Source organism: Neopelma chrysocephalum, unplaced genomic scaffold, assembly GCF_003984885.1.
Source record: "Neopelma chrysocephalum unplaced genomic scaffold, ASM398488v2 Primary Assembly neopelma1_44, whole genome shotgun sequence".
NCBI lineage: Eukaryota > Metazoa > Chordata > Aves > Passeriformes > Pipridae > Neopelma > Neopelma chrysocephalum.
Window position 1 is genome coordinate 12,458,386 of NW_020897703.1, and position 24,427 is coordinate 12,482,812.

Here is a 24,427-nt window from a genome sequence, read left to right on the forward strand (position 1 = left end):
TAATTGGCGCAGGGACTTTATTCTGTAAAGCACTTGGCTAATGACCTTCCTTAAATTAATAGCATTAAGTACTATGAGGAAATAAATCTAAGGAATTGCCTGTCATTTGCTTGTCATGTCTAATAACTTCCAATAATGATGGCTGATAGATTTTTGCACATTCCATTATTGAAGTTGGTGCTTGTAATTATTCTCCTCATTATATGTAAACAATTAGCAATATTTGGTGTTTCCTTGCAATAAAGCTGTTAAGTACAAGTAGTCCATTAGAATTTAGAAACTATTTTTGAAAGCAAAATTTAATTTCCATTGAATACAGCGAACCCACAGGTATCTGGACATGCTACTGGTTCATTGGACTGAGCTTCACCTTTTGGTAACATTGATAAGTTGCTTGTAAGTGGGAGGCCATGATGGGGGGAAGTACTTTGAAGAATTCTGTATTTATGTGTGGAACCTTTTGTTTCCAGCTTGAGGAAGTAATGGAGAAGGAAACATACAAGACTGCTAAATTAATCCTTGAAAGGTTTGATCCAGAATCAAGTGCAAAGGTAAGAGTCTTGTTATTGATGTAATATGGAAGGTACTATGGAGCTGAACATTCAGATAATGTTATTTATAATTAATTGGCAGGAGACTGAACTACCATCTGCTGGAACATCTGCAACCCCAAGACCTGGACAAGGTAATAGCCCTGTAAAACGACTGTTCTTTAGCATAGATATTCATCTTCCACAGCAATTTCCACTCTAGAAGTCTCTCTATGATAAAATTTGTAAATCAGTTGACCTTTATTTAGGGTTAATAGACTGTTCATTAGACTATGGCCATTACTGCTCTGTATTTTCACACAAGAGTTCTATTGCTAAAGGCTGATGTTCTAGACAGCAGGATATTTAATGCTGCTTGATGTTAAAGCAGAGAGAAAATTAACTTCTTGTGGCATACTCGCAATTTTTCTAGAATATTAAGGTGTTTTCAAATCTTATGTAATGTTCATTCACTTAGTTTTTCAATTCTGTTTCTATTTCTGGCTAGTTAGACCTTTCCTAATGCAGTGTTTAAGCTACTTCTATTTGGTGCACAGAGAGGGAAAAGAAAAGCTGGTGCAGAAATCAGGGATTTTCTAGTTGAAAAGAATGGCTAGTTCTTTACTGGTTTATGATGTTCCATTTAAAGGTGCTATTGAATAAAATAATAAAATAGAAAAGAACTTGCATGTATTTCAAGGAAGCCTTGTTTCTAGATTGCACACACAGGTTTCAGGACTGCAAAGATATCTCCTCTACACTCACAGTAGAATGCTTGCATTAAAAATGTGAAATTTATGCAAATGTTTATGCAAAAAAAACTACTGTTATGTTTTTATTGAGGTTGAGTATAATATGCTGTAATTAGACTGAAAATGCTAGTATGAACACAATATAAAAGAAACATTTTAATACTGAAGATGGTACTCACACTTTAAGCGAGACCTTTGTAGCCAGCTTACTATAATAACCTGTAAGGGCTGGTGCTCAAAATAAACTTCAGAATCTGATGTGCATTTAAAAATTTTCCATAAAATAACAGATTGCTTTATAGAATGTATTAGAATTTTCAACTGTGTGTCTGATTTTTGTGGGTAACCAAACACGTTTTTTCATTTTTCACTCTTGGAGTGCTGGTTTTCTTGGGCGCAGAGCACCTGGATTTACTAACAAAGGAGTTTATAAGCTGCATCAGCAAATCCACTGTTTTGTTCTTCTTGCTTAGCTTCAAATTGTCATTTTAAAACCATCCTTACTTGTTGACATTGACAGTGAATAGTTGCAGTCCAGTACCTTAGCAGTAAAGCTTCAATCTCTTCTGGTGTCTTAGGCTCAACAACTTTTTCTCAAGTTTGCTCCTTACCTGTCTCTCCCATCATTCCATTTCTGCAGTGTTCATAGTTTTGTTCAGTCTGAAGGGTCATTCTGACACCCTGTTCTGTTCTCTGTTTTAGTACAGCTCATGGGTGGTTGCCAAGAATTTTCTGTCATAACTGTAATGTTTAGGTAGCCTATGGTTGGCATTTTTTAAACTCTTTATAAAATTCATCCTTCTCCTTGAGATATGTTAGAAACCACTAGAGTAGTCCAGTAGTAGTGTGACAGGTCTATTTGTAGAATGCAAGTAACACTGACCAGGGGAGGAAACAGCCTGGAAATGTGTGTTTCTGTGTAGAGATAGCTATCTCTAAATAAGACACTGTTAAGTCTTTAGTCACCCTGGCTTTATTAAGAGATAGCAGCAGCAGTTTTGAAACTCCTTAGGAGTTACATGATTGTTCTCTTCCCCTCTATCCAGGCTGGGTAAGTAGCAGTGGTGACAAGTAAGTTGCTCAGTCCCTATTAAATAACTAGTCTTATGTATGTTTGGGTTTTCAAAGCACAGTGCCCCTACTTTTGATCCTGGATTCTGAGTCAGTCAAAAGCAGGTTAGTTGGATCCAGCATATGCTGTGTTGTGTTGATTATGACTTGAATGTTATTAGAAGGGCTGTGAGGGAGAGGTTCTGAGAGATTTAGAATTATTTCTGAGAGCCAGTCACTACAGGCTGTGGTCGGCATTAATAGGTGTGGTATGATATGAGTAGATTTGTGAAACAGTTGTTGCTGAGGAGTTTGCCCACACTAACTGTGCTTAGAAGTTTTTATTTAGGGTTAGCTGTAAACTGGTCTCATGGGCTTGGTGAAAGGGATCTTTCATTTGCAAAGAATGTAAGTGCTGCTCTCTGGCTGTGTCATGGTGTGAACCAGAGACCTTTAAGTGGGGACGCAACTGAGAAAATGTAACATTCAGCTTCTTCGGATGCATTCACCTTAAAGTAAGCAACTTGCTTTATCCTGAATACAAGTGAAGTTTAGCCTTGCAAAGGATTTTGGAAAATAAATTTTGTAAGTTGTCATGGCTTATGGTTGGATTTGATAGTCTTAGGGACCTTTTCCAACCTAAATAATTGTATGATTCAATATAATTTTGTTCATATACAGCACAACTTTCTTTATTGTCTTTTTTCCAACCTGTTCTCTAAGGCATTAAATTTGGAATTGGTACTGCTTTTTGTCTCTGTAAAAATGGGTATTCAGACTGTTGTATTTTGGAGATACATTATAATTCAGGAGGGACGCCCCATTTGGCTTTAGCTTGTGAAATCGTGGAGACTTATTTTCTGAATATCTTGTTCTTGGTATAGGCAGTAATAATTTCAATTTTTAACTATCAAAAAACCTACAAGCTTATTGCTGATCACACTAAATATCTGCCTAAAATGAGTAGTAACTTCTGTTCTGTGCAGTATATAACTTAGTGTAACTAGATGACACCTTTCTGTGGTTATGGTATAATTTGGTGCATGCAGTATGTGGTAGAATTAAAGTGATATGGGATAATAAAATGTGTGTTAACACATTAACAATAAAGCTTCCTTGATCTTTTCTTTACTCGCTTTGGACACAAGCTAGCCAAGTAGCAGAAGTCATTATTTTGAGCTCTATAATTGAATCTTTTTGAAAACAGGGTAAATAATGACCAATGTGTAATCAGATTGGACAATGTTGTGTATGAGACAACTGATGAAAGGTTAGTTAGTTTGTAGGTTTTTGACTTAATGGTTGAAATGGAAACTTGGACATCATGCTAATCGATACAAAGATTCTACCAGCGTTGCATAATAGTTAGTTCTCAGAAAAACAGTTGGTAGTGCCCCAATTTTTTAATGTATTTAGCTCTTTTTGCAATTTTTGTGATTTTGACATGTGCTTCTTAAATAGATAATGGTAGTTTTAACAGGTGATTCATATCAATCTTGAGTTTGGCATAAGAAAGCACCAGGAAATCTAGAGGGAGAGGAATGTGAAAATTTAAGTGCAACTTCATCTATTCAGAAATGTTTTGAGGGATGGACTTAATGAGCATGTACTTATTCAGTACTTTGGCCATAGAGAAAATTAGGGTAAGTATATATTTGCAGTGAAATACATATTTATCAACCATATCCTGTTGTTGATACCTGCTCTTTTCATTGTGCTAATATGACTGTTAGCAGGGTTGTATTGTAAATTAATTCGCTCCATGACTTGAATTAAAAGTAGCGCAATAACAGATGGTTGCAGGCTGGGATGGGTATAGGCATGAGGAGGAAGAAAGAAAATGCTTGGTTGGTCTTTGGCACTAAAGCCAACAAGTTATGTAAACTATATATTGACCTGCATTGTACTGTAGCTCTTTAAAATGATGTATTCTTCTCTACAAAAACCAAGGAGTTTTGAAGTAAGGGGAAAAATAAAATAGTTATGCTTGTAAATATGAAAGATGCAGCTGCCTCACCACTGCAATATCTTAATATTCTTTAAGATATCATACTGAATCATCAGTTGAGTAGCATACCTGCTAAGTAATGTGTCTGCTTACGCTCCTGTCTTTTTCCGTGCTGGTAACTGCAGAATTTGAACTGTAGTGTGCTTTAAGAATAAAAGTTCTATTTTTAAGTTATTTAAGCGTCTTCATGCAGTTGGCTTTTGGATACACAAAAATCATTAATGAAGAAAATCCTTGGAAAATTGCAAAACTTCATTAAAACTACAGCAGCGGTACCTGTATGTTGTGTTAGGGTTGAGGTCAATGGACATGTTACTCAGCTAAGTCGTGGAACTTGGAAGTATGGAAATCTGGAACTTTGCAAGAGGCCAATTTTAATACATTGCATCTCAAAATAAGGCAATTTGAGAAGTATATAGATTATATTCAGTTACTGCAAAAAAATATTAGGGCTGTTACTGTGAAAGTGGACAGCAGGTTTAAAAGGAATTAGAGGAGTTCATTGGTAACAGGATCCATATGTGATGCATATGGATGAGACATATAGGGCTGTGCTCTCTAACATCCCTGACAATGTGTTTATGGATTCTGGGGATGTTATCAGAGATGTAGGCAACAGAAATTTAGGTTAGTGTGTTGTCACTAAATAACGTCTACAGCCACTCTAGGAAATGAAGTACTGGGATGGATGGGCTATAGGTCTTGCCAAGGAGAGCATTTTTCATATACTCATAATGCAGGTTCTGGTAACTTCTCTTACTTGGGGAACAGCAGTGTGTTGGCAAGTTGTCTTAAGTATGAATCATAAAATAGAGTGAGAGCCAAATGAACTTCTAAGTGGAGGAAAAAGAAAAAGGCATTGTGAATAACCCAATATAATTTTTTGGAAACTAGCAATGAGTCTTGCATTCTTAACTCTGTAATAAGACTAAAACTACTGAAGCACATCTCTCTAATACTGACCGTAGTAGTTGGGTTCAACATCTTTGCAGGAACAAAAATATGGGGAAAGAGTTATTAAAGTAGCAGTAACTTTTCTTAATTGAAAGTCATTTAAAGAAGACTTGCCAGGAACGACCCTTTAGAAAGAACAGGCAAAAGGGGCAAAGCTCTTGCAGGCAGCATGGAAATTGCTTAGGAATAATGTACTATGGGCTCAGAATAAATATGAATATAGCCATGACCTATTGAAACAGACTCAGAGCTGTTAAGCAATCAAAATTAACATGATTAAACCACATGATCTAGAAAGACAGCCTTCACAATGTAAAAATAACATCCGTATGTAGAAATTACAGTCATGATCTTCAACGTTTTTATATAAAAAACAGTATAAAGAAGGCTTTGTAATGAAAAGAGAATGGATTAATATGTCTCTTTATAGATATTTAAAATGATCTTGGAACAAGTGGAATTAGGCTTTATATTTATCACTAATTTTTTGAACATATGTGGAGCTGAGAAGAATCGAGAAATTGCATGCCTTTAGCTTAAATTTTGGAGCTAGTACACGACTGGAAACTGTAAGACAAACTTGAGTATAATGGATAATAAATCATGGGTCATAATCAATATATTGTTTGAATATGAGTCATGCCTGTTAGTCAGATGGCATGGAGAGGATGATGCAGTTATTCTAGTGTAGTAAAACTTGAAAGGTTACTACTACTGTCTCTCATGAAAAGCTCTTGAAGACATTTTAATGGTGAGGTTCGTCATAAATGAATACTTAATTAAGATAAAACTCTCAACACAGGAGCAGTTTTCAAAATAGAAACAAGTCACCAAAGAAACCTTAGTGGAATTTCTACAGCTACCAATTTGTCCTGGTTTCCAGATTCTGAATAGCTTAAATAGTGAAGGGACAAACTTTACTTTCTAAAATCAAGTTAAAATACAGAATCTTCATACTCATCGGGTGATCTAACTTGGATGATGAAGTTGTGTGAAGTAATGCGGTCATGGATGTGAAGGGTGGCAGGGGAAAACTAGTAATTTTTTCTGCTTTGTAGGAAACTGAACTAGGTGGATTTTAATAAGAGTTTGAGGGTTTTTTTTATTGGTGTTACAAAGGAATTTTTAATTCTTTCTTCTGTCGTATATTAAATCTTATTTATACATACAGATAAGTAGGCAAGACCATAACCTATGTATGTTGCAATTTTCATGGCACTAGACGTTGGTGGTTTGCCAACAGAACTTTTATGTTTGACCTAGTACTTCAGTGATAGCAACGCTTTCTTAGCTAGTGTAAGCTGATGTCACACACTCTCCCCCCTTCTCCACCCGAAGCAGAAGCTTAGCCTGGTAGTGTTGTACTTTCGGGGACAGGGATCATTCCTTCAGACTCAGCACACCCATTTTCCAGTGGCTGGTTGCCAGCAGACCTCTAAACTGCCTGCTAAGCATTTAAACTCTTCCAGCCTGACACAAAGTCAGCAGATAAAAATCTCTCTAATCTTGAAATGCGTGTGGATGATTTTAAAGTCCAAATGTAATGTTAAATTCCATTTGTTGTGAAGGAAGACAAGCAAGGTTGTTCAAAGTGATGTGAATGCTATATGCCTACTCTGTAGGGTACTCTTGTCTTAGTTGTGGGCGTTCTTAGGCTGTTCCTTTTAGAGACTAAGCTGCTACTTGTTAACCATGTTAATGTCTGCAGACCTAAAGCAATGGTTTCATTTCAATTTGATTTGTTGCAGTAGTGTATGAACTTCAGGTTTGCATGATTATTATAATATTCAAACCATAATATATTCATGTGGTGATATTCCCATTGGACTTAATGAGAATTCTGGCTTCAGGTAAGAACAACTGAGGAAACCTAGTGATAGGTTCATGATAGTGATTTAATAGTAACTCTAATAGTGATGTGAGAAGAGATAAAAGTAAAGACATGTTCCAGCAGAGCCCGTTCTTGCTCTATGACAATTCAAGCATGTGGTTTCATGGTAGGGTTGCTGAAACAAGTGACTGAAACTATGATCTTTTGGTTTTAAATAGTTTCATTTATCCAATCTGGTTTTTTTAAATAACTTTGGGCGCTTAGCCTGGGCATTTTAGATTCTGACTGAGCAGTTTTGGTCCCATGGAAAGCTCAGTACTTGGAAGCATGTTTAAACCATGGAGTAAAAAGTGGTCAGTTGTGTACACTGTGGTTTGAGTCTAGCTGTTTATATCTCCAACATTCTGCCTTAGAGAACAGAATCATAAGGTGTCTGCTAATTTCCTTCTAGCAGAATTTTGCCCAAAGTGTGTAACAGTTAATGATTATTGCTATTAAAATTCAGTATTCTGTGTGGTATTTACTTCTATGGCATGCTCAGCCAGGTAGCTGGTGATCTTTAGTTTTAGACCTTCCTGGTTTTGTTTGACTCTGTAATTTGCTGATTGGAATAAAAATATTAATGTACTACTTTTAATATCTTGCTTAGAATGCTAGATGTTAAATTCAGTATGCATATTTCTTGTCAGAAATTCGTCAGAGGACTGCAGCTCAAAGAAATGCTTCTACACCCCCACCTGTGACTCCTAAACAAGGTTCTCCCAAGTCACCTGTTCCAGCATCTCCTAATCTGCAGAGAGACTCATCAGGTCTGAGCGGACTCCCAGAAAGAACTGCTGTGCCATCCTTGCAATCGAATGTTTTACCAAGACGCCCTGGATCCCCTGCTACTTCAGTGCCTGGAATGGGTAAACAGAGCACTTAATGTTATTTACAGTTTATATTGTTTTCTCTGGTTACCGATAAAATAGGCCATTTTCAGACAGTATGGAAATGGCATTTCATTTGGAAATAGCAGAGCAGTTATCTGATTAAGCAGGAGTTCCATATTCAATTAGCCATAACTCTTTACAGCTGGCACCTTTTGATGCTGAAACCTATTGCCTGAGCTCATTTAACTGTTATGGCTTCTTTGTTTAAATGGCAATAAAACTTTGCAGTATTCTGTAGTCAACAATATAGCATACCTTTTTATGTTCTTAGTTTAGAAGAGCTCTATGCTTATATAAATCAGGTGCAGAGGAGAACACTTTCAGAATACATTCATGTTTCTCACTAAACCCTGCACATATTTTTTTAACATACATCTTGACATTTATTTAAATTTTTACTCTAGGAGGTATAGTCATGCAATCTATACTCATAGATTAAAGTGTAAAATACCAAATACAACAGAGAAGTTGTCTCTGTTGTAGCTGAACTCTAAAATGGCATTGTTATTTTGGTACAAGAGTCAAAAGCTTAGCACTAGGTTGAAATCTGGTAGAATTGAGTACTCCTTAAAATTTAGTTTCATATCCTGAAAATGTTTTTCCCTTGATTTCTGGTTTGGTGTTCAGGTGGAATGGACTTTATTAAATAGAATATGAACTAAATTATATTGAAAGGATTGCAAAATTTGAAAGTTTTGGGTGGGCAATATTGTTCTCATTTTCCTCATAGATGGTAAAGCTGTGTATGGGTTCATGCCAGGCCTTTCATTCATTGCAGGATGTTTGGCAAGTTGCATTCCTTCTATATTCAAGAAAGCATTTCATCTCCTTTCTTGCCTTGTGATCCAACTTGCCAAGAATCTCATGACCACCACTGTAACGTGGAGTAGTTCTTTGCTGTATATACAGGGATCAAGAATATGTTTCTCTGCCCCGTGTTCCTGATTTTTACTTGAAGCTACTTAAGTCTTACAAACTGCATGTCCTTCCTTTCAAATTTCCATGATGCAGTCAAAAAGTAGGACTATACATAATATACCTGCTCTCTAGTGGAAGATCTTGGGAAGCTGAATTTTAAAATACCTTTTCACATTGTTTAGTGTAGTGGCGTAAGCTTATCATGGAAAGTTGTGGTCTCACTTCTCTGTAGAGTCCATTAAGCCTTATTTTTTGTTAGTAGTTCTTTGCCTGTATTATGAAATTTCTATGAACTGTAAAGGTGAGTTATTAGTAAATCTTGATTACCTTGAAGTACCAAAAATTAGCTCCTTGCACAGGAAATTGGTCATTTGGTTATAAACCACATCTGCTGATACCTGCTTACTGAAAATTCCGTCATGAATTTAAAATTGCATGTTCCTTGTTAAGGAAGCTGACTATATGATAAAATAATATCAGCTATATAATAGCTTTATTCTTAAGGGAAGATTCAGGCACATTGAATAAGCTGGATGAAATTCAGCCTTTACTGCATAAATGATTCAGAGAAAGAAGGAAACTGACTTGTTTGAAAGGACAGTTGCTAAGCCTGGGAATTAAAATATTCAGTGTAGTTTTTGTGATAATGTCTTACAGGCACTTTTTTCCCCACTAGTAACTGGTATTTTGACCAAACGTGTTATTTTATCGTAGATAGCAATGGGAGCCACTGCAACTGTTGGCTCATATGGAAGCCCTGCTTTTTCTTGTATTTTCCCAAACCTTCCAGACATATAGGATCTCAGTCATGAAGTTGTAGTGAAAAGTGTGTAAATTCAGTATCTATAAGAGTAGTATTGTATGTAAGTTTATGCATGGCTTGCAACAAATATGAATAGCCTTAATTATCGCTACAGAAGATTAATAATTCATTTTCATTATGCTATATTTTGTAGAGGAGAATCAATTTAACGTGTATTACCACAGAGCTCCCATATGTTTGAAAATTAATAACCAGCAGGTAGTTGAGAGTTTGCCAAGCTTTTCAGAAATGACCAGTCTTTCTACAATGATTGCTTTTGATGTTTATATTAATTACTGGTGTCCATAACAGCATGAGAACCAAGATGGTTGGTCTGAGTTATTAGCAGACAGTTAATTGAAGTAGTTCTCGGAGTATGTTGTGATGTTTCATTCTAGGTAACTTTTATTCAATTTTTACTTAGTTTGTCTTTTAGAAACTTTTAATATATTGGTGATTTACAGGTCACACGAAAACTTGGGTTGTTTGAATATAGGCCTAAAACATTTGAGTGTAAGCTAGGTATTCACAAAATTATTCTAGAGCTTTAATTTTATTGCAGATTGTATCAGTGCATTTTCTTGATAGAAGTCTTTCTGGTTTCTGTGAACCTTTAGGAAATGCATTTTGCCTGACCTCTACTTTAAACAGCTTTTGCAGAATCCAGTTTATATTGCACTGAATTTGTTCTACCTTGCTGCTGTGAAGGTTTTCTTGGTCTGGCTTCCTGCCTGAGGACAAAATACAGGGATAACTTGGGAATACATTCGCTGGTTATCTCCTGAATTCAGTCCTCTTGTTTGTGAAAATGAGGCCTATTTTAAAAACATTAAGTATGAAACTTTTTTGTACTTATTGTTGAAGAGTTGTAAGTTGCAGTATTTTCTGATCAAATTTTCTTGTGCTTTTAAAGATTGGGACAGTCCATTTAGATCAATTATCCAGTATTGATGAGACCTGTTCTGAAAAGCTGTGCTGTTATGAATAATGCAGCCTTAATGGCAGGATTAGTCTTGTTCTGTGTGTAGCACTTCAAGAGGGCACTATTGAAAATATTTGATTCTTACAACATTTGACATTTGCCACAGGTTTAAAAATCTTACAGCTTTCCTAGTGGACTGAGAAATATGACCATGTATGTTAAGTAGGTGCAATTATTTTATTACACTAGAACACATAGTAAAGTATCACATATAATAATATAGTTGAAAATAATTTTGACATAATTCATGTCTTCCTAGGTCTTCATCCTCCAGGCCCTCCTTTGGCAAGACCTATTCTTCCTCGAGAAAGAGGAGTTGTGGATAGAGTTATTGAATATTTGGTTGGTGATGGTCCTCAGAACAGGTAAAAGTGTTATAAAAGAAATACTAAACACTTAGGGGAAAGAAAGCTTCTTAACCTTTTTGTTTAAGCCAGACGTCAAGGTTAAAAGGATTGCAAATGAATTTGTCCAAAATTTTCATAATTAAATGGCTTCTTCTCCTTGTTTCACCTGGTATCTCTTTGCAGGAATACTGGTAATATTTTGGCAAAATTAACCTCTGTTTTGGGTGGTATTAGCTGTGTGATACAAAGAAAAATCTGTGCTCAAGTGGGTGAATGATTTATATTTTGAAAAAAAACCCCCTGAACTGATTGCATTAGCACTTCAGCTTTATATCCATTTTAAATGCCTTTAAGATTGCCTTCAGAACTGTCCAGTCCTATCAGAACTTCCATGTTAACTATGGTCACTTTTCGTATTAACTGTATTTTAGTGAATATTAACTTAATTTGGATGTTATTTTCTGACACTGATGATATTAGAAATATGTTGAACCATGAGGTTTAAAGTGTAGCTAAGAATATTTCACTGTGCTTAAACCAACTTTAAATACTATTATGTAATATGCAGATTTAGTTTGCTTTCCAGGATAATAATTTCATTGTGGAAATTACCTTTTAAGAGAAAATATCTAAGGTATTAGTCAATATGTAAGGTAAAATACATCTCCCTTCAGTGTGTTATTACTTAAAGGTATGTAATTATATATTATTCATACTTTCCAGGTATGCCCTTATATGTCAGCAATGCTTTTCCCACAATGGTATGGCTTTGAAGGAGGAGTTTGAATACATAGGTAAGAGATAATCTGTGTTAGACTCTATTACTAGGCTTATGTTTCATAACTAGTATTCATCATACTTCTTTTTGGTTGCAGTTAAGTACTTAACTGTCATTGTGAAGTACCAGATCATATGGGAACATTTTTGGGTAACTTATTACTCTGTATCTAAAGACTTCCTTCAAGACTTAAAGGAGTACTTTATTGCAACCTTGAGGTCAAGCATTTTACGTGTAGAAAACTGTTCAGTGGAAATAAGCTTCCTCCAGTACATCCCTGAGCATTGCTACTGGCTATGAATGGTTCTCAGAAGGGTTTTATGTTGAGAAGCTATCTGACTTTAAAGTGTGCCTCTTTTAACAGAACTTAAAATTTTGCTTTGTCAAGAAGATCTTGGGGAGATATCGGAAAAAGAGTGGGAACAAGCCCTAGGGGGCTCTACGTAAATTTATGGCTGACAATAACTTGAGACAGACACAGCTCTTTATAGAACACAGATGTTTTATTTTGCCTGCCTTCTACCACAAGTGTAAGCCTGATACTTAAGAAACCAGGGAATCTGAGATAAATCTTCCATTTACTTATGTTTTGCTTAATTTTGTAAGTAAATATACAGCACTGAATGTTTCCTATGAAACCAAAGATATGTGGTCTATATGTCACCTTAGTTCAAGTGAGTTCACAACTCAACTGTGCCAGAAATTGCCACTTCTGCCCTTTTGGCAACAGTGGGGAGAGCAGAAGTAGGTGCTTAACTGCTAAGTGGTATCCAGTACTTCTGCGGAACAAAACTGCTTTTTCTTAGTTAAGCACTACTGAATCAGAATGCTCCTCAAAAAGCAGAGAGAGACATACCTTGTAGAATTTCTAACATCTCCTTACTCAAAGGGTGAGGAAAGTGGCATCTTAAGGGGAGCAAAAAAAAAAAATCATCTGCCAACTTATTTTGTAGGAAAGAACAGAAGAACAATGGGAACATCTAGGGGTACTGAATTGCATTATTATGTTCAATCTTTAATAGCGTTGGGCTCTGCTCACTGCAGCAGCACTGAAAGCAAACAGGTTTTTAAAAAGCAACTGTATGCTGAATTTAAAAAAGGACCTATATGGAACTGCTTGTGTAAGTTTGGTGGAGATACTTTCAGGTACTGATAGTTACTTATTTAATTCTCTTTTTTTTGTGTTTTGGGCTGTCAGAATATAGTGTAGGAATAAAGGTGAAATGTGAAGTTAATTAGTGAGGCTACTTACAGGGTCTGCTTTGTGTAGCATTTAGGTGTGCCTACTGCTTTTTCCTGAATCCTGCAAGAAAAACTAGACCTCAAGCTCCACGACTTCCAGACTTCAGTTTTGAAAAAAAGCGATCTACAGAATCGCAATCTGAAACTGAGCCTCTAGAACCCAGAGAGAAAAAGCCCCAGGAGACTGAACAGACAGAAGGTATGTACTAATCTCATCAAGTCTGGTCTTTTTAAAATGTCTAATGAAATCCTCCCTGTCATCTATCTCTCTGTTTAGATACATTTTTTAAATAAGAATAAAACCAGCTGAAATAATCAAACACTGCTCAAACAGGCTTCCTGGTGAGGTGGTCAATGCCTGTCAGTGTTTGAGGCATTTGAACAATGCCCTTAACATGCTTTAACTTTTGGTCAAGCCTTACATAGTTGGTCTAGATGATTGTTGTTGGTCCCTTCTAACTGAAGTACAGTTTATTCTGACTTCATAATAAGTGCAGTTTATATGTTTTCTCAGTTCTTGTCCCTGCTTCTAACTTAGGTTGTTAGTGTCTTTTTTCCTGTACTTTAAAACTTCTTCATATTAGTTAATATCTCATGCAAGTGATGGCATAATGAATTTTTTCGCTCAAATGTTACTGACAAACAGGAACTAGCACTGTAAATTACGGAAATGGTTAAGAAGGGACTATGTCCCAAAGTAGTTAACTTTCACTGTGTTTGGCAGGTTATTTGATTGAGGTGTGTTGGAATTTCTGCCTTTGTTCCTTTTGCTCTTTTCCTCAGGGCAGGAAAATCTAGTAAAACTGCCTTGTTTAATTTCAGGTAGTTCAAAGACAAATTGTCAATTTTAATTTAACATAGTTCCTTTTGAGACATTTTATAGTCTGCAGATACAGTAGGCATCTGGTGTACAGCCAACAGGAAGATGCAGTGTTTTAAAAGACTCCAGAAATTACAACTTCAAACCAGAGGATCTCCAGTTAGGCGTGCTATTGAGTGCTTGATGGGACTTCATGTTAGTTTAAGCAGGGATCGTGGCAGGAAGCTATTGAATGGTGTGCAGCTAGAAACACACCAACTGTGGGAAACTGTCAGAGTGCAATAGAAAGAATGTTTCTGCTTGATTATTTTTAACAGGGGGCACAAAATGGCTTTGGCCTTTACTTACTGGCATGGGAAGGCTGCACAGGACCAGTAGGGAAGTCGTATCTAACAGTGGCTGTCTCAGGGTATGGCCTTGTGAGAGTGCATTGTAGCAAAAACTTGGTTGGTTTCTTTTCCTGTGCCACAGTGCGCTCTTACCTCAAAGAAAGTACTGTTGCTGGCATGAAAGTAAGAATGAATGCAGATGCATGAAACTAAGACAGTGAAAATGTTTTATTTGCCCTCAAATCATAGAATCATCTTTTTAGTGAGTGGTAGGTTTAGACGCTTCTTGGCTACTTTTGAACTTAAAAGATAAAGACATTATTTATTACTGAGATCTTTAAAAGTGGGCTTGTTTTCCTCTGTGTAACTCAAATGGAGAAGTCCTTAAAGGATACTTAGCTCTTGGAGTTGTGTACCTCAGGGGCTTCTGAGTATTATAACTACAGGTTCTTAGAGGTTTTGGGAGGGGTGTTTGCTAATTAATCTGGTATTATCATTGAAAGAAATGGTTATCAAACTATGCTTTTAGTGGGTCTGAGCTGCTGAGTCAGTCTATAAATGTATAATAAGTAAAACCTTAAGAATTAGTGTGAGATTTTCATCAGGCACTTGTAGGACTGAAAACTGCAAAATAGCTTTTGCTTTTTTGAAAGCAGAATTTTATCAAGTATTTCAGGAGAAAAATAGGATGGCTTTATTGCAGTAAATGTGATTTTGCCGATTTACCTTTAACAATGAAAATAGTTTTTTGTGATGTGGTTTTGTATTAATGTACTGCTTTAAAAACAACAAAAAGAGCAACTGTGGGCTTCATTCCTCAGTTCTCTTTTCCTGATAGGAAGTATGTGGTGAAATTTTTCAGAAGAGGCATATGAAATAAGTAACTGGTATACTGACTTGTTTTCTAGGTTAAATAGCCGATCTTTTCTGAGTATTTAATCTCCAAGATGATATAAGTCCTTCTGTTTTGATAATTGCTAAGCAGCCAGAAATAGAGTATGTGTTGATATTTTCCATAACTAATATCTAAGAAATACCTTGTTGATGTAGAAGAGGCCAGTGCCTGTCTGTGACTTGCTGTGAAGGAATCTCTTCTGAATGAGAAAATATTTCCAGTAAATCACTTTTTCCATCAGAACCATAATATGAAGCATAACTGCTTACATACAGTTGGGCTTTATTAATAAATGAATGTATTCCTTAATTGTAAGTTTAAGGTATGAATCTATCATTAAGGTAGAGCTCTGGGGAAGGCTTCTGTTCACCACAGTAATACAGCTGCTGTTGTAGCAAGAATAGAGAATATCTTCCCTTACAGATATAGACAAACTAACATCAGGAAACCAACTTCACCACAATGTTGTCAACACAGAGAAGTCCCAACTCTTCTCTGTAACTCATTTAAACCATAGCTTTATAGCTTGAAGAAACTGCAAGCTAATGTGATACAGAAGTGCTATAAATATTTTTTACCAGTCAGCTACTTTGACTAATGAGGAGAGCAAGAAGCTGAATCTTTTTTTCAGTTGTGTGCTCATGCAGTGACAGCATGTTACGTACAACTTCTGTGGATAAGAGATCTGAAGAATGGTTATGGGAAGTGCTGTTGGCACTGAACTTCGGAATTTCTTTTTTAATCCTCTGGAAATACGAAGTCATCAGCTGTCAATCTGATGCAATTTACTAGTACAAATACCAAGCTTACTTATTCAGCAGAGAAACTTGGGAAATTTTAGTACCAGAATGAAGAAATATACTTCAGCTCTCTTCTTACCTTTTCCTTGAATGGCTTGCTCTTGGTGGTATTTTTTTTTTCTTCATTAAAGGCTAGTTGGTTCTCTTATGTACTTTTAAAAAAAGTATTAATGTTTGGATCATATTGAAAAACCAACAGGAACAGCTTTTAGCCTTGATTAATTAATTTTACCTTGCCTATATTTAGTACTGTTATGCTGCATTCTTGATTCAGGTTTATCATTTAGCACTGTTTTGAAGGTTGAAACAAAATTTGACTGCTTCAGATTTGACCACAGTGGTCAGCACTTCATGGACTGCTTTATGTATTGTCTCCAGATTTGTATGGAATTCCTTGACCATCTTGCTCAAATATTTTTATGATGATTTACTACTGTGTGCTATGCTCTTTCCCTAGTTCACCTACTATGCCTAGAACTCAGTGATTTCTCAAGCAGACATAGGTCAGCTTACCTTGAGTTCAATGACTTGTAAACAAGTTCTTTTGATTTTAAAATGTATTATGTTTCCAGTCAACCACAGTTCAGTTTTGCTGAACAACATAGCCTTGCCTTTTTGGTAGGATATGAAGGGTAGAGGGAATGCTATGCTATTATGGGACTTAAAGGGACCCCTGGTGGCCTAGTGGTTAGGATGTGGCACTCTCACCGCTGCGACCCAGGTTCGATTCCCGGGCAGATGGAGCTTGTTAGCCCTGTGAGGCCATCCATCTATGAGAAGGTCACTCTAAACAAACCTACGTCCTGAGGACCTCACTGCCATTGTCCAAGCTTGCTTGGCCCCGGCAGATGAACCTTAGGATTCAAGGGTGGGCTCAGTTCAGCGCATGCTGTGTCTCACCTAAAAAATCCATTGCGCAGGCTGGAAAGGTAAAAGACCTTTCCCAAAATCTTCGTTCGCGAAGACTGGCCATTATGGGACTTAAAGGCTTCACAATAGCTTTCTGTGATAATCAAAGCCATTAACAGGCTATTGTGAGGCACGTATTCCTTAAAGCTACTTCAGCCACATGGCACTATGTGAAAGTCTGTCTTAACAAGGAGCTGTAGTAGTGAAGAAAACTTGTCCCAAAGGTCTTGAAAGCACGAGTAGCTATATTTGAGAGCAATTGTCTTATACTAGTTTTTTTGAATTCCCACATAAGAGGTATTTTCTACTTAATAGTGATGCAGTGTTGTGATTTCACTGGTTACTCAGTAAAATACTCTGCAACAAGAGGAGAGGTAGCTGACTTACAGTGTGAAGTTCATACACTTTTTAAGTACTAAGGATTAACCAGGAGTGTTGGGATTAAAAAGAATTGCTGTTGCCAGCATCAGTTTTTTTAAGGTTGCATTGTTACAGCTCTTAAATTTGCCTCAGGCCAGCATAGGGCTGTTTGCTGTTAAGATCATGTAGATGTAGCTACATTCTTCGGTTAAATCATGGATTAAGTGTTAATCGTCAAGGACACTTCAATTTTCTTTTGTTGTCTTTAAGTTTGTAGTCAGCTTTCACTTGTTAGCTGCTCTCACAATAACTTAAATTATGCAATATTGAAATCAGGTTGACTTTAGGCAAGCTTTCCTTTAATTGCTGGATGTAAAATGGAATCACTATATATTTTTAATGAAGGCTGATCATATTTATATTTGGAGTTAGCATCACTTTGATTGCCTGACTACTGTTTTAAAGGACCTACTCTTGAGTTTCTTATAACTTTGTCAGGCATAATTATAAGACCAAAATTTTTCATGTAACTTTGTTTTAACTGAATGTTCTGGAGAGTTTCGAGAGTTCCAGTAAGTTTAATCAAGAAGAGAGTGAAGGGAAAAGTCATATAATACCTGACAATTTTTACTTAAAGAAGCAGTGTCTCCATACCTTTTAGTAGAATATAAAAATGAAAGCACCATCCTTCTCCTGTTCCTCTGAATATAGATAGTTAGAATATGAACTTCATCGAGTTTTCATTAGAAGCTTCTCCTTGCTTCTACTAGGGCTGCGATTGTCCCTGGGACTCAACTGAAAGGTGTTGTAGATGGCATCCTTCTGATCAGACTGAGCAAATAGTCTCTTTACCTGCGTTAGAACGAGTCACTTCTGCAGAGTGCTAAGCAAGATTCAGCTGAGCACTGCAGGACTGAAACTCTGTAAATAAAGTGATGGTTGGACTGTGCTACAAATGAGCTGAGAGGGCGTGGAGCTGCGTCTTCCTTACATCCTATTCTGTCTGAATGGGACAGAGCCTATTCTGTCGAGCCTGAACAGCAGCAAAGGAATGTAACTCAAGTGTGGAAGGATTGTAGCAGGAAAAGGCACAAACTTATTCATAGCATTTGAGGCCGAAGGAAAAAATGCAGAGATGAGACAGAAAGAAAACTGACAGTTGGGAGATAAAGATTGAGCACAGGCAGAGATGGGATCAAGATGGAAATTGGAGAGCGGGAAGGGAGGGTGGGATGGCCTGGAAAGTAACTGGGAATATTAATTTACTTGGGCAGAAATAGGGGGGTTGACTATCTGAGAGGCAGCTCTAGAGAAATTTTGGAACAAGAAGCCAGGACAGGTGTTGAGCAGCCTGTGATTGAGAAAGCAGAGAAGGAAGCTGAATCAGGAGGCAGGTCAACTGCAGACTTGCTAAGATGAAAGATCAAGTCTGACAAAAAAATGGAGAAGCTGGGTTTCTCTGAGCAGTCTGAAGTGGAGCCTGGAACTAAATGGAGCCTTGTGTGGGAAGAGGGGTCTTAGGTTCTTGGCGTCAGATGGCAATTGTACTTGGTCTGACGGACAAGGTTGTGTAGCAGCTCCTCTTGTCAGTCATGACCTGAGAAGCCAGAGCAATGGTTCTAAAACTTTCATCCCTGCTTGAATTCTGAATGTCAGCCTGAAGCAGTCTGATTACTTTCAGACACCCAGCATGTTTTGATAAATATGAGCAAGTGGCATTTGACTGGCACTTTTTCTCAGTGGTTGGTTTTGGGACCAACACTGCTAAATATCTTTGTCAGGAACATGGACAGTGGGATTGAGTGCACCTTCAGCAGGTTTGCTGGTGACATCAAGCTGTGTGGTGCAGTTGAGGGAAGGAGTGCCATCCAGAGGGACCTTGACAGGCTGGAGAGGTGGGCCTGTGCAACCCTCATGAAGTTCAGCAAGGCCAAGTGCAAGGTATTGCACCTGGATTGGGGTAATCCCAAGCACAAACACAGACTGGGAGAATAGATTAAGAGCAGTCCTGAGCAGAATGACTCGAGAGTATTGGTTGGCAAGAAGCTTAATATGACTGGGCAATGTGTGCTTGCAACCCAGAAAGCCAACTGTGACCTGGGCTGCATCAAAAGAAATATGACCAGCAGATCAAAGGTGGTGATTCTGCCCCTCCACTCTCGTGAGATCCCACCTTTGTCCAGCTCTCTGGGCCTGTTTTCAGCTATGATACAGTTAATTTTCTTCTTAGTAACTGGTATAGTGCTGTGTTTTGAATTCTTACAGGAATCATGTTGATAACACAGTAATGTTTTGGCTGTTGCTAAGTAGTGCTTATTTTAAGTCAAAGAATTTTTGGTGTCTCATGCTCTGCCAGTGGGGAGCTACACAAGAAGCTGGGGGAAAGCATAGCCAGGAGAGGTTACTTGAACCAGTCAAAGGGATATTCCATACCACAGAATGTCATGGACAGTACATAAACTGGGGGGATTTGGATGTGAGGGGCTGATCACTGCTAGGGAATGGGCTGGGCATCAGTCAGCATGTGGCGAGCAGTTGTATTGGGCAACACTTGTTTAATTTTTTTTCTCTCTTCCCCCCCCTCCCCCTTTCCCACTTCCCGCTTTCCTCCCACTTAGTTACAGTTGTTGTAGTTGTTACTATTTTAATTTCTTTCAACTATTAGACTGTTCTATTTTTAATCCATGGATTCTAACTTTTTTGTGATTCTCCCCATCCCACCAGGGTGGCAGGAGGGTGGGTGGGGAGCAAGCATCTGTGTGATACTTAGTTGCAGGCTGGGTTTAACCACAACAGACTCCCAGCATAAAAGAAGGACATGCTTCGGGAAGACCTTGGAGCAGCCCTTCAGGACCTCAAGAGAGCTGAAGAGGGACTTTTTACAAGAGCATGTAGTGATAGAACAAGGAGGAGTGGCTGTGAACTGGAAGAGAGTAGCTTTAGGTTAGATATTAGGAACAAATTCTTCACTGTGAGGGTGGTGAGACACTGTAATAGGCTGCCCAGAGAAGCTGCGGATGCTCCCTTCCTGTAAGCATTCAAGTCCAAGTTGGATGGGGCTTTGAGCAACTTGTTCTAGGGGACGGTATCCCTACCCATAGCAGAGCTGTTGGACCTAGATGATCTTTAAGGCCCCTTCCAACCCAAACCATTCTATGATTCTGTGAAGTTACAAACATTTGATAAGGCTAACGTTTTTGAGCTGTAACTTTGCATCAGTTTTGCAAACTGTTCACCTTCACAGTATACATTAAAGCTGTATAGTATTAACTAATACTAGTCAATAAATAAACTGCCATCAGTACTATCATTCTACAGTACCTTTGCATCATTTAGTGCAACACTTTGCGTTCAGTTTTTCGGTGCTTCTGCTGACTTCAAAATGTGACTCATTTCTCATATGCTACTGAAATCTTGTTGTGCAGCTAGAATTTGCCTATTTAGAGGTAGTACTTACGATAAATGTTTTTGATCTTCAAAATATGCATATCATCAAAGACACTCCCATCCCAGATGAAGAGGAAATATACTCCTTTGCAACCTTCCTACACTTGCCCTTGGAAGACTGGGGATATACAGTAATTTTCATTGGCTGGTTTGATCTGCTATTTTTTCTGGTTGTATGACTTATGTTTAAAGTAGTTTCCACCAAGTAGTATGTTTAGGTTCTGTTTGCAGATTGAACTCTTACAGAAAAAGTTATACAGTTGGTAAAACTGACATTACCAAGCAAGCTGAATTACCATCATGTGTTGTTTCTAACATCTCACATTAATGAACAAGCTTAGAGAAATTGTTGAGGGTGAACGGATACAAATAATACATAATATTTTCTTAGTAGGATCTGAACTCTTTTCCATAGTATTTTCTTTATTTTGCTTAAATTTTATAGGTTTTACATGTGACCCTCTTGTTAGAAAAATCAAATAGTTTTTACCGGTTGAGAATGTCATGCAGTTACTAGTCAAAACCTGCATGTGATTGCAAAATGTTTCATTTGCTTTTCAAAAGTATTAGCTGCCTCCTTATTTCTGGAAATAGTTATTTCATCATTTTTCTTTTCACAGAATCTGAAGATGATGTGGCCCAGATCATTGAGACAAATGAGACAGATGATAAAACACCAAGTTCTGAGCAGCTAAATGATAAGCTAGCTGAAGAAATTGAAAAAGAAGAAGCAGAGAACATTTCAACAACTGAAGACTCTATTTCAGAGTCTATTTCAGCTGAACAAAGTGAAGGATCTTTAATGAAAGCAGAATAAAGTACTTCAAGTGCCTTCTGTAGCTAGTTTTTAGCTTTGTTCATGCCTGTTGTTACTATTCAGGTGAGCTTTTTTTAATGGTACAACTTTAATCTTGCTTGAGCTTAAACTGCCTCAACTGCCACAGTGTGTCAAAGCTATGTGTAAAAGTGGGTATTGTAAATTAAACGTGTCATTAAGTTAACATATAGAATGTGTAGTTGGTTGAAGTCTAACAGTTGTAGCCATTGTTTAGTTTGCATATTTAAAAACCTTAAAGTATAAGCTTTGCTAAGGGTGACTTATAATTTGACATATCTTTAGCTGTCACATGTAAAGAGCAATTACTGACAGCAAGTGACCTAGTAAGTTTGGTCTAGTGAATTTAAGATACATTTTAATGCTGCCCTGTTAAACAAATTGAGCACATGTTAAATACACAGATGTTTACAAGCTAAAGTGTCATCTGACATTTGACTTAAGCATATGGAAGTGTCATTGCGGTGGTGTTAATATTATTTGTTGTCTAACTTCTTGACAGAATTCAGTTAAATGGCACTCGGATAAATGGCATCTCCTTTGGTGTTTGCATTGCAGATGAACCAGAGGCACCTACATACAAAACTGTTTTGTGTTTACATAAAATATAGAAAGTCTCTACACTTGATTGTACTTGAATACAAAGCACTATTTATACTTGTACAATAATGACAAGATATAAGTGAATTTTGTGCCTTTGTGTATTTTGTTAAAGGAAAATAAAGACATCTAGCAGCACTACTTGCTTTGTGATTCCTAAAGCTGAAAAGAATTTGTTCTGCTGTATGCAGCTATTCTACAGTTACTTTGTGCAAATTCGGAAGGAAGATGATACCTTAAAAGGAGAATGTCTATATGTAGCCAAGGTGGCTTTGATAGACTAGAAATAGATCCCTGAAGAATAGGGGAAGTGCATGTGCATTTGCTAAAAGGCTTTCTTAACTGTGCCCAAAGCTTGTTGATACTATTTATTGTTACAATTACGATTAGTATTTGCTGCTGAATTACTGAAACTGTACTTTTTTTTATTGTATAGCTTCTCAGGCTAAGGACACTTGTTATACATATCCTGTTAAATGTTACACCTGGGATCCTGGAATAGAATTTTTCTGGTGCCTGGAAGTGAGGTACCTAAATCAATCAGATTTTTTTAGAAATAAATGGTGATCATGTGTAACTTGGTTGATTTAGTAGTACTTCTGAGAAGAGTTTTGTGTGCAATGTTCTCTGCGTACCTCAGTATAGGGAGAGGAGAAATTTCAAAACCATTTTTAATCTATTGTCTTGGTCCCAAAGGGAACTGGTTTTTACCCTGTAAAGACAACAAAACCCCTAAATCTTAGTAGCTCAAAAGCCCTCTAGAAGAAAAGTATGTTACTAAATGTGACCTTAGTATCCATGTCTTTTTACAAGACATTATTATATATTACATGAACATCAGTGATTAATTTTCTTTTCCAAATACATGCTTTATCTTCTGATTCCTTGGGGTTAGTTTAGAAGCTCAACCTTACATCAGTCAGTCATGTTTGGTCTGTATTTAGAAAAATGAGGAATTTTTTTTCTGCTTTGCTATCTAAACTGCAATTCATATTTTAATTAGTAGCCTTAATAGAATGTAGGCATGTGATTAAAGATGTACTTACAGGTGTTTGACTATACTTACATAAACAATTAGTTACATACAAAATGTTTATTTACTATCGTAGTTGGGAATACAAAGAAAACAGTCCCTTTAACAAACATGTCTTACAGTGTGAGAAAAGTACAGGGTACAAAGTGATAGGGGAATGCTTTATTTTAATATTTTCAGAGAATGTATTTTAGATTCTAGAACTTATTTAAAATGGAAATAATTTTGCCTGAAAGGGGACAAAGTTTACTTATTATTTTGTAAGATGTTAATCTCTCCTTTGCATTTTGTGCCTCACTGATTTGTCTACTTAAAGACTGGTTTCTTTGGAGAGGGAAAAAAAATCACAGACCACATCAATAATTCAGCACAATAAATTGTTGGATGTACTTACATTAGAGTCACAAAAACGAAGTAAAATTTGACATCCTGATCCCTCAAACGGCATATGAAGGCATGAATAACTGTCACTTCAGAACTTAAGGTTACTCTAGGCACAGATATTAGTTCCTTTTAAAAATGTGTATCTTAAGTGTCTGTTCTTGTGTAGGTTCAGATCAGGTCCTTTCCATGACAAGCAGCTACTGGACTGTAATGCATGTAATATCTGTGGAATTGGCTGAAAATGATCTGTTATTGTACCTATTAAAAATATTTTTGTTAGCCTGGGATGCGTGTATTTTCACATGTCCTGCTTTTGCCAAAGAAACTGATGCTTCTTAGGTTGTTGGGAATATGAACATTTTTTGAAAAAAGAGACAGTATCTGGAATGGGGTGGGGTTTTGTTTCTCCCAATGTTCTTAAACGTGAAATTAAATGTGGCATTAGCAACTTTCCACAGGAATGATTATTACTTTTTGTTTAATATGTCACTGAAGGATCAAGTAGAGACAGTCAACCTGATGTGAAAATGAATACTTTTTAGAATGTGAAAACCTAGCTTTTAGATCTAAAACTACCTAGAATTCTTGAGGAGGGGAAGTGTGTTTTAAGCACATGATAGAGTTTTCCTGGTAGACTTTCATACTGAAAAAGTATGCAGGCAGTCACTTACATTAACTGCTTCAAAAGGCTTGAAGGTTATGTTAAGGATGTCCTGGTATTTTGGCGGGGAAAAATCCATTTTTAACTTCATAATTTTTCAGGGGTTTAAAGCAACTGTAGTAAATGAGGGTACAGATTTAATTAATCTGTGAGTGAATTCAGGCTCATGGAGATGCGTGTGTTGGTGATAGACTATGGGCTTTCCTCAATTTACAGTAAGCATTCACA

At 37.0% G+C, this 24,427-nt stretch overlaps 1 protein-coding gene across 4 annotated transcripts in view; it reads left to right on the top strand.

Moving 5' to 3' along the window:
• LNPK (lunapark, ER junction formation factor) overlaps positions 1 to 24,427 on the top strand; it is a 52,371-nt gene that overhangs the window by 18,787 nt on the left and 9,157 nt on the right. For 3 of the 4 annotated variants that reach the window (XM_027678498.1, XM_027678499.1, XM_027678500.1), the window contains exons 7-13: positions 471 to 551; positions 634 to 685; positions 7,815 to 8,033; positions 11,019 to 11,124; positions 11,830 to 11,900; positions 13,155 to 13,325; positions 21,307 to 22,259. In XM_027678498.1, the coding sequence (XP_027534299.1) occupies positions 471 to 551; positions 634 to 685; positions 7,815 to 8,033; positions 11,019 to 11,124; positions 11,830 to 11,900; positions 13,155 to 13,325; positions 21,307 to 21,503 (897 nt within the window). In that variant the 3' untranslated portion in view covers positions 21,504 to 22,259. Of the gene's footprint in view, positions 1 to 470; positions 552 to 633; positions 686 to 7,814; positions 8,034 to 11,018; positions 11,125 to 11,829; positions 11,901 to 13,154; positions 13,326 to 21,306; positions 22,260 to 24,427 lie in introns of those variants that run through there. The other variant, XR_003533496.1, reaches the window with a different exon arrangement.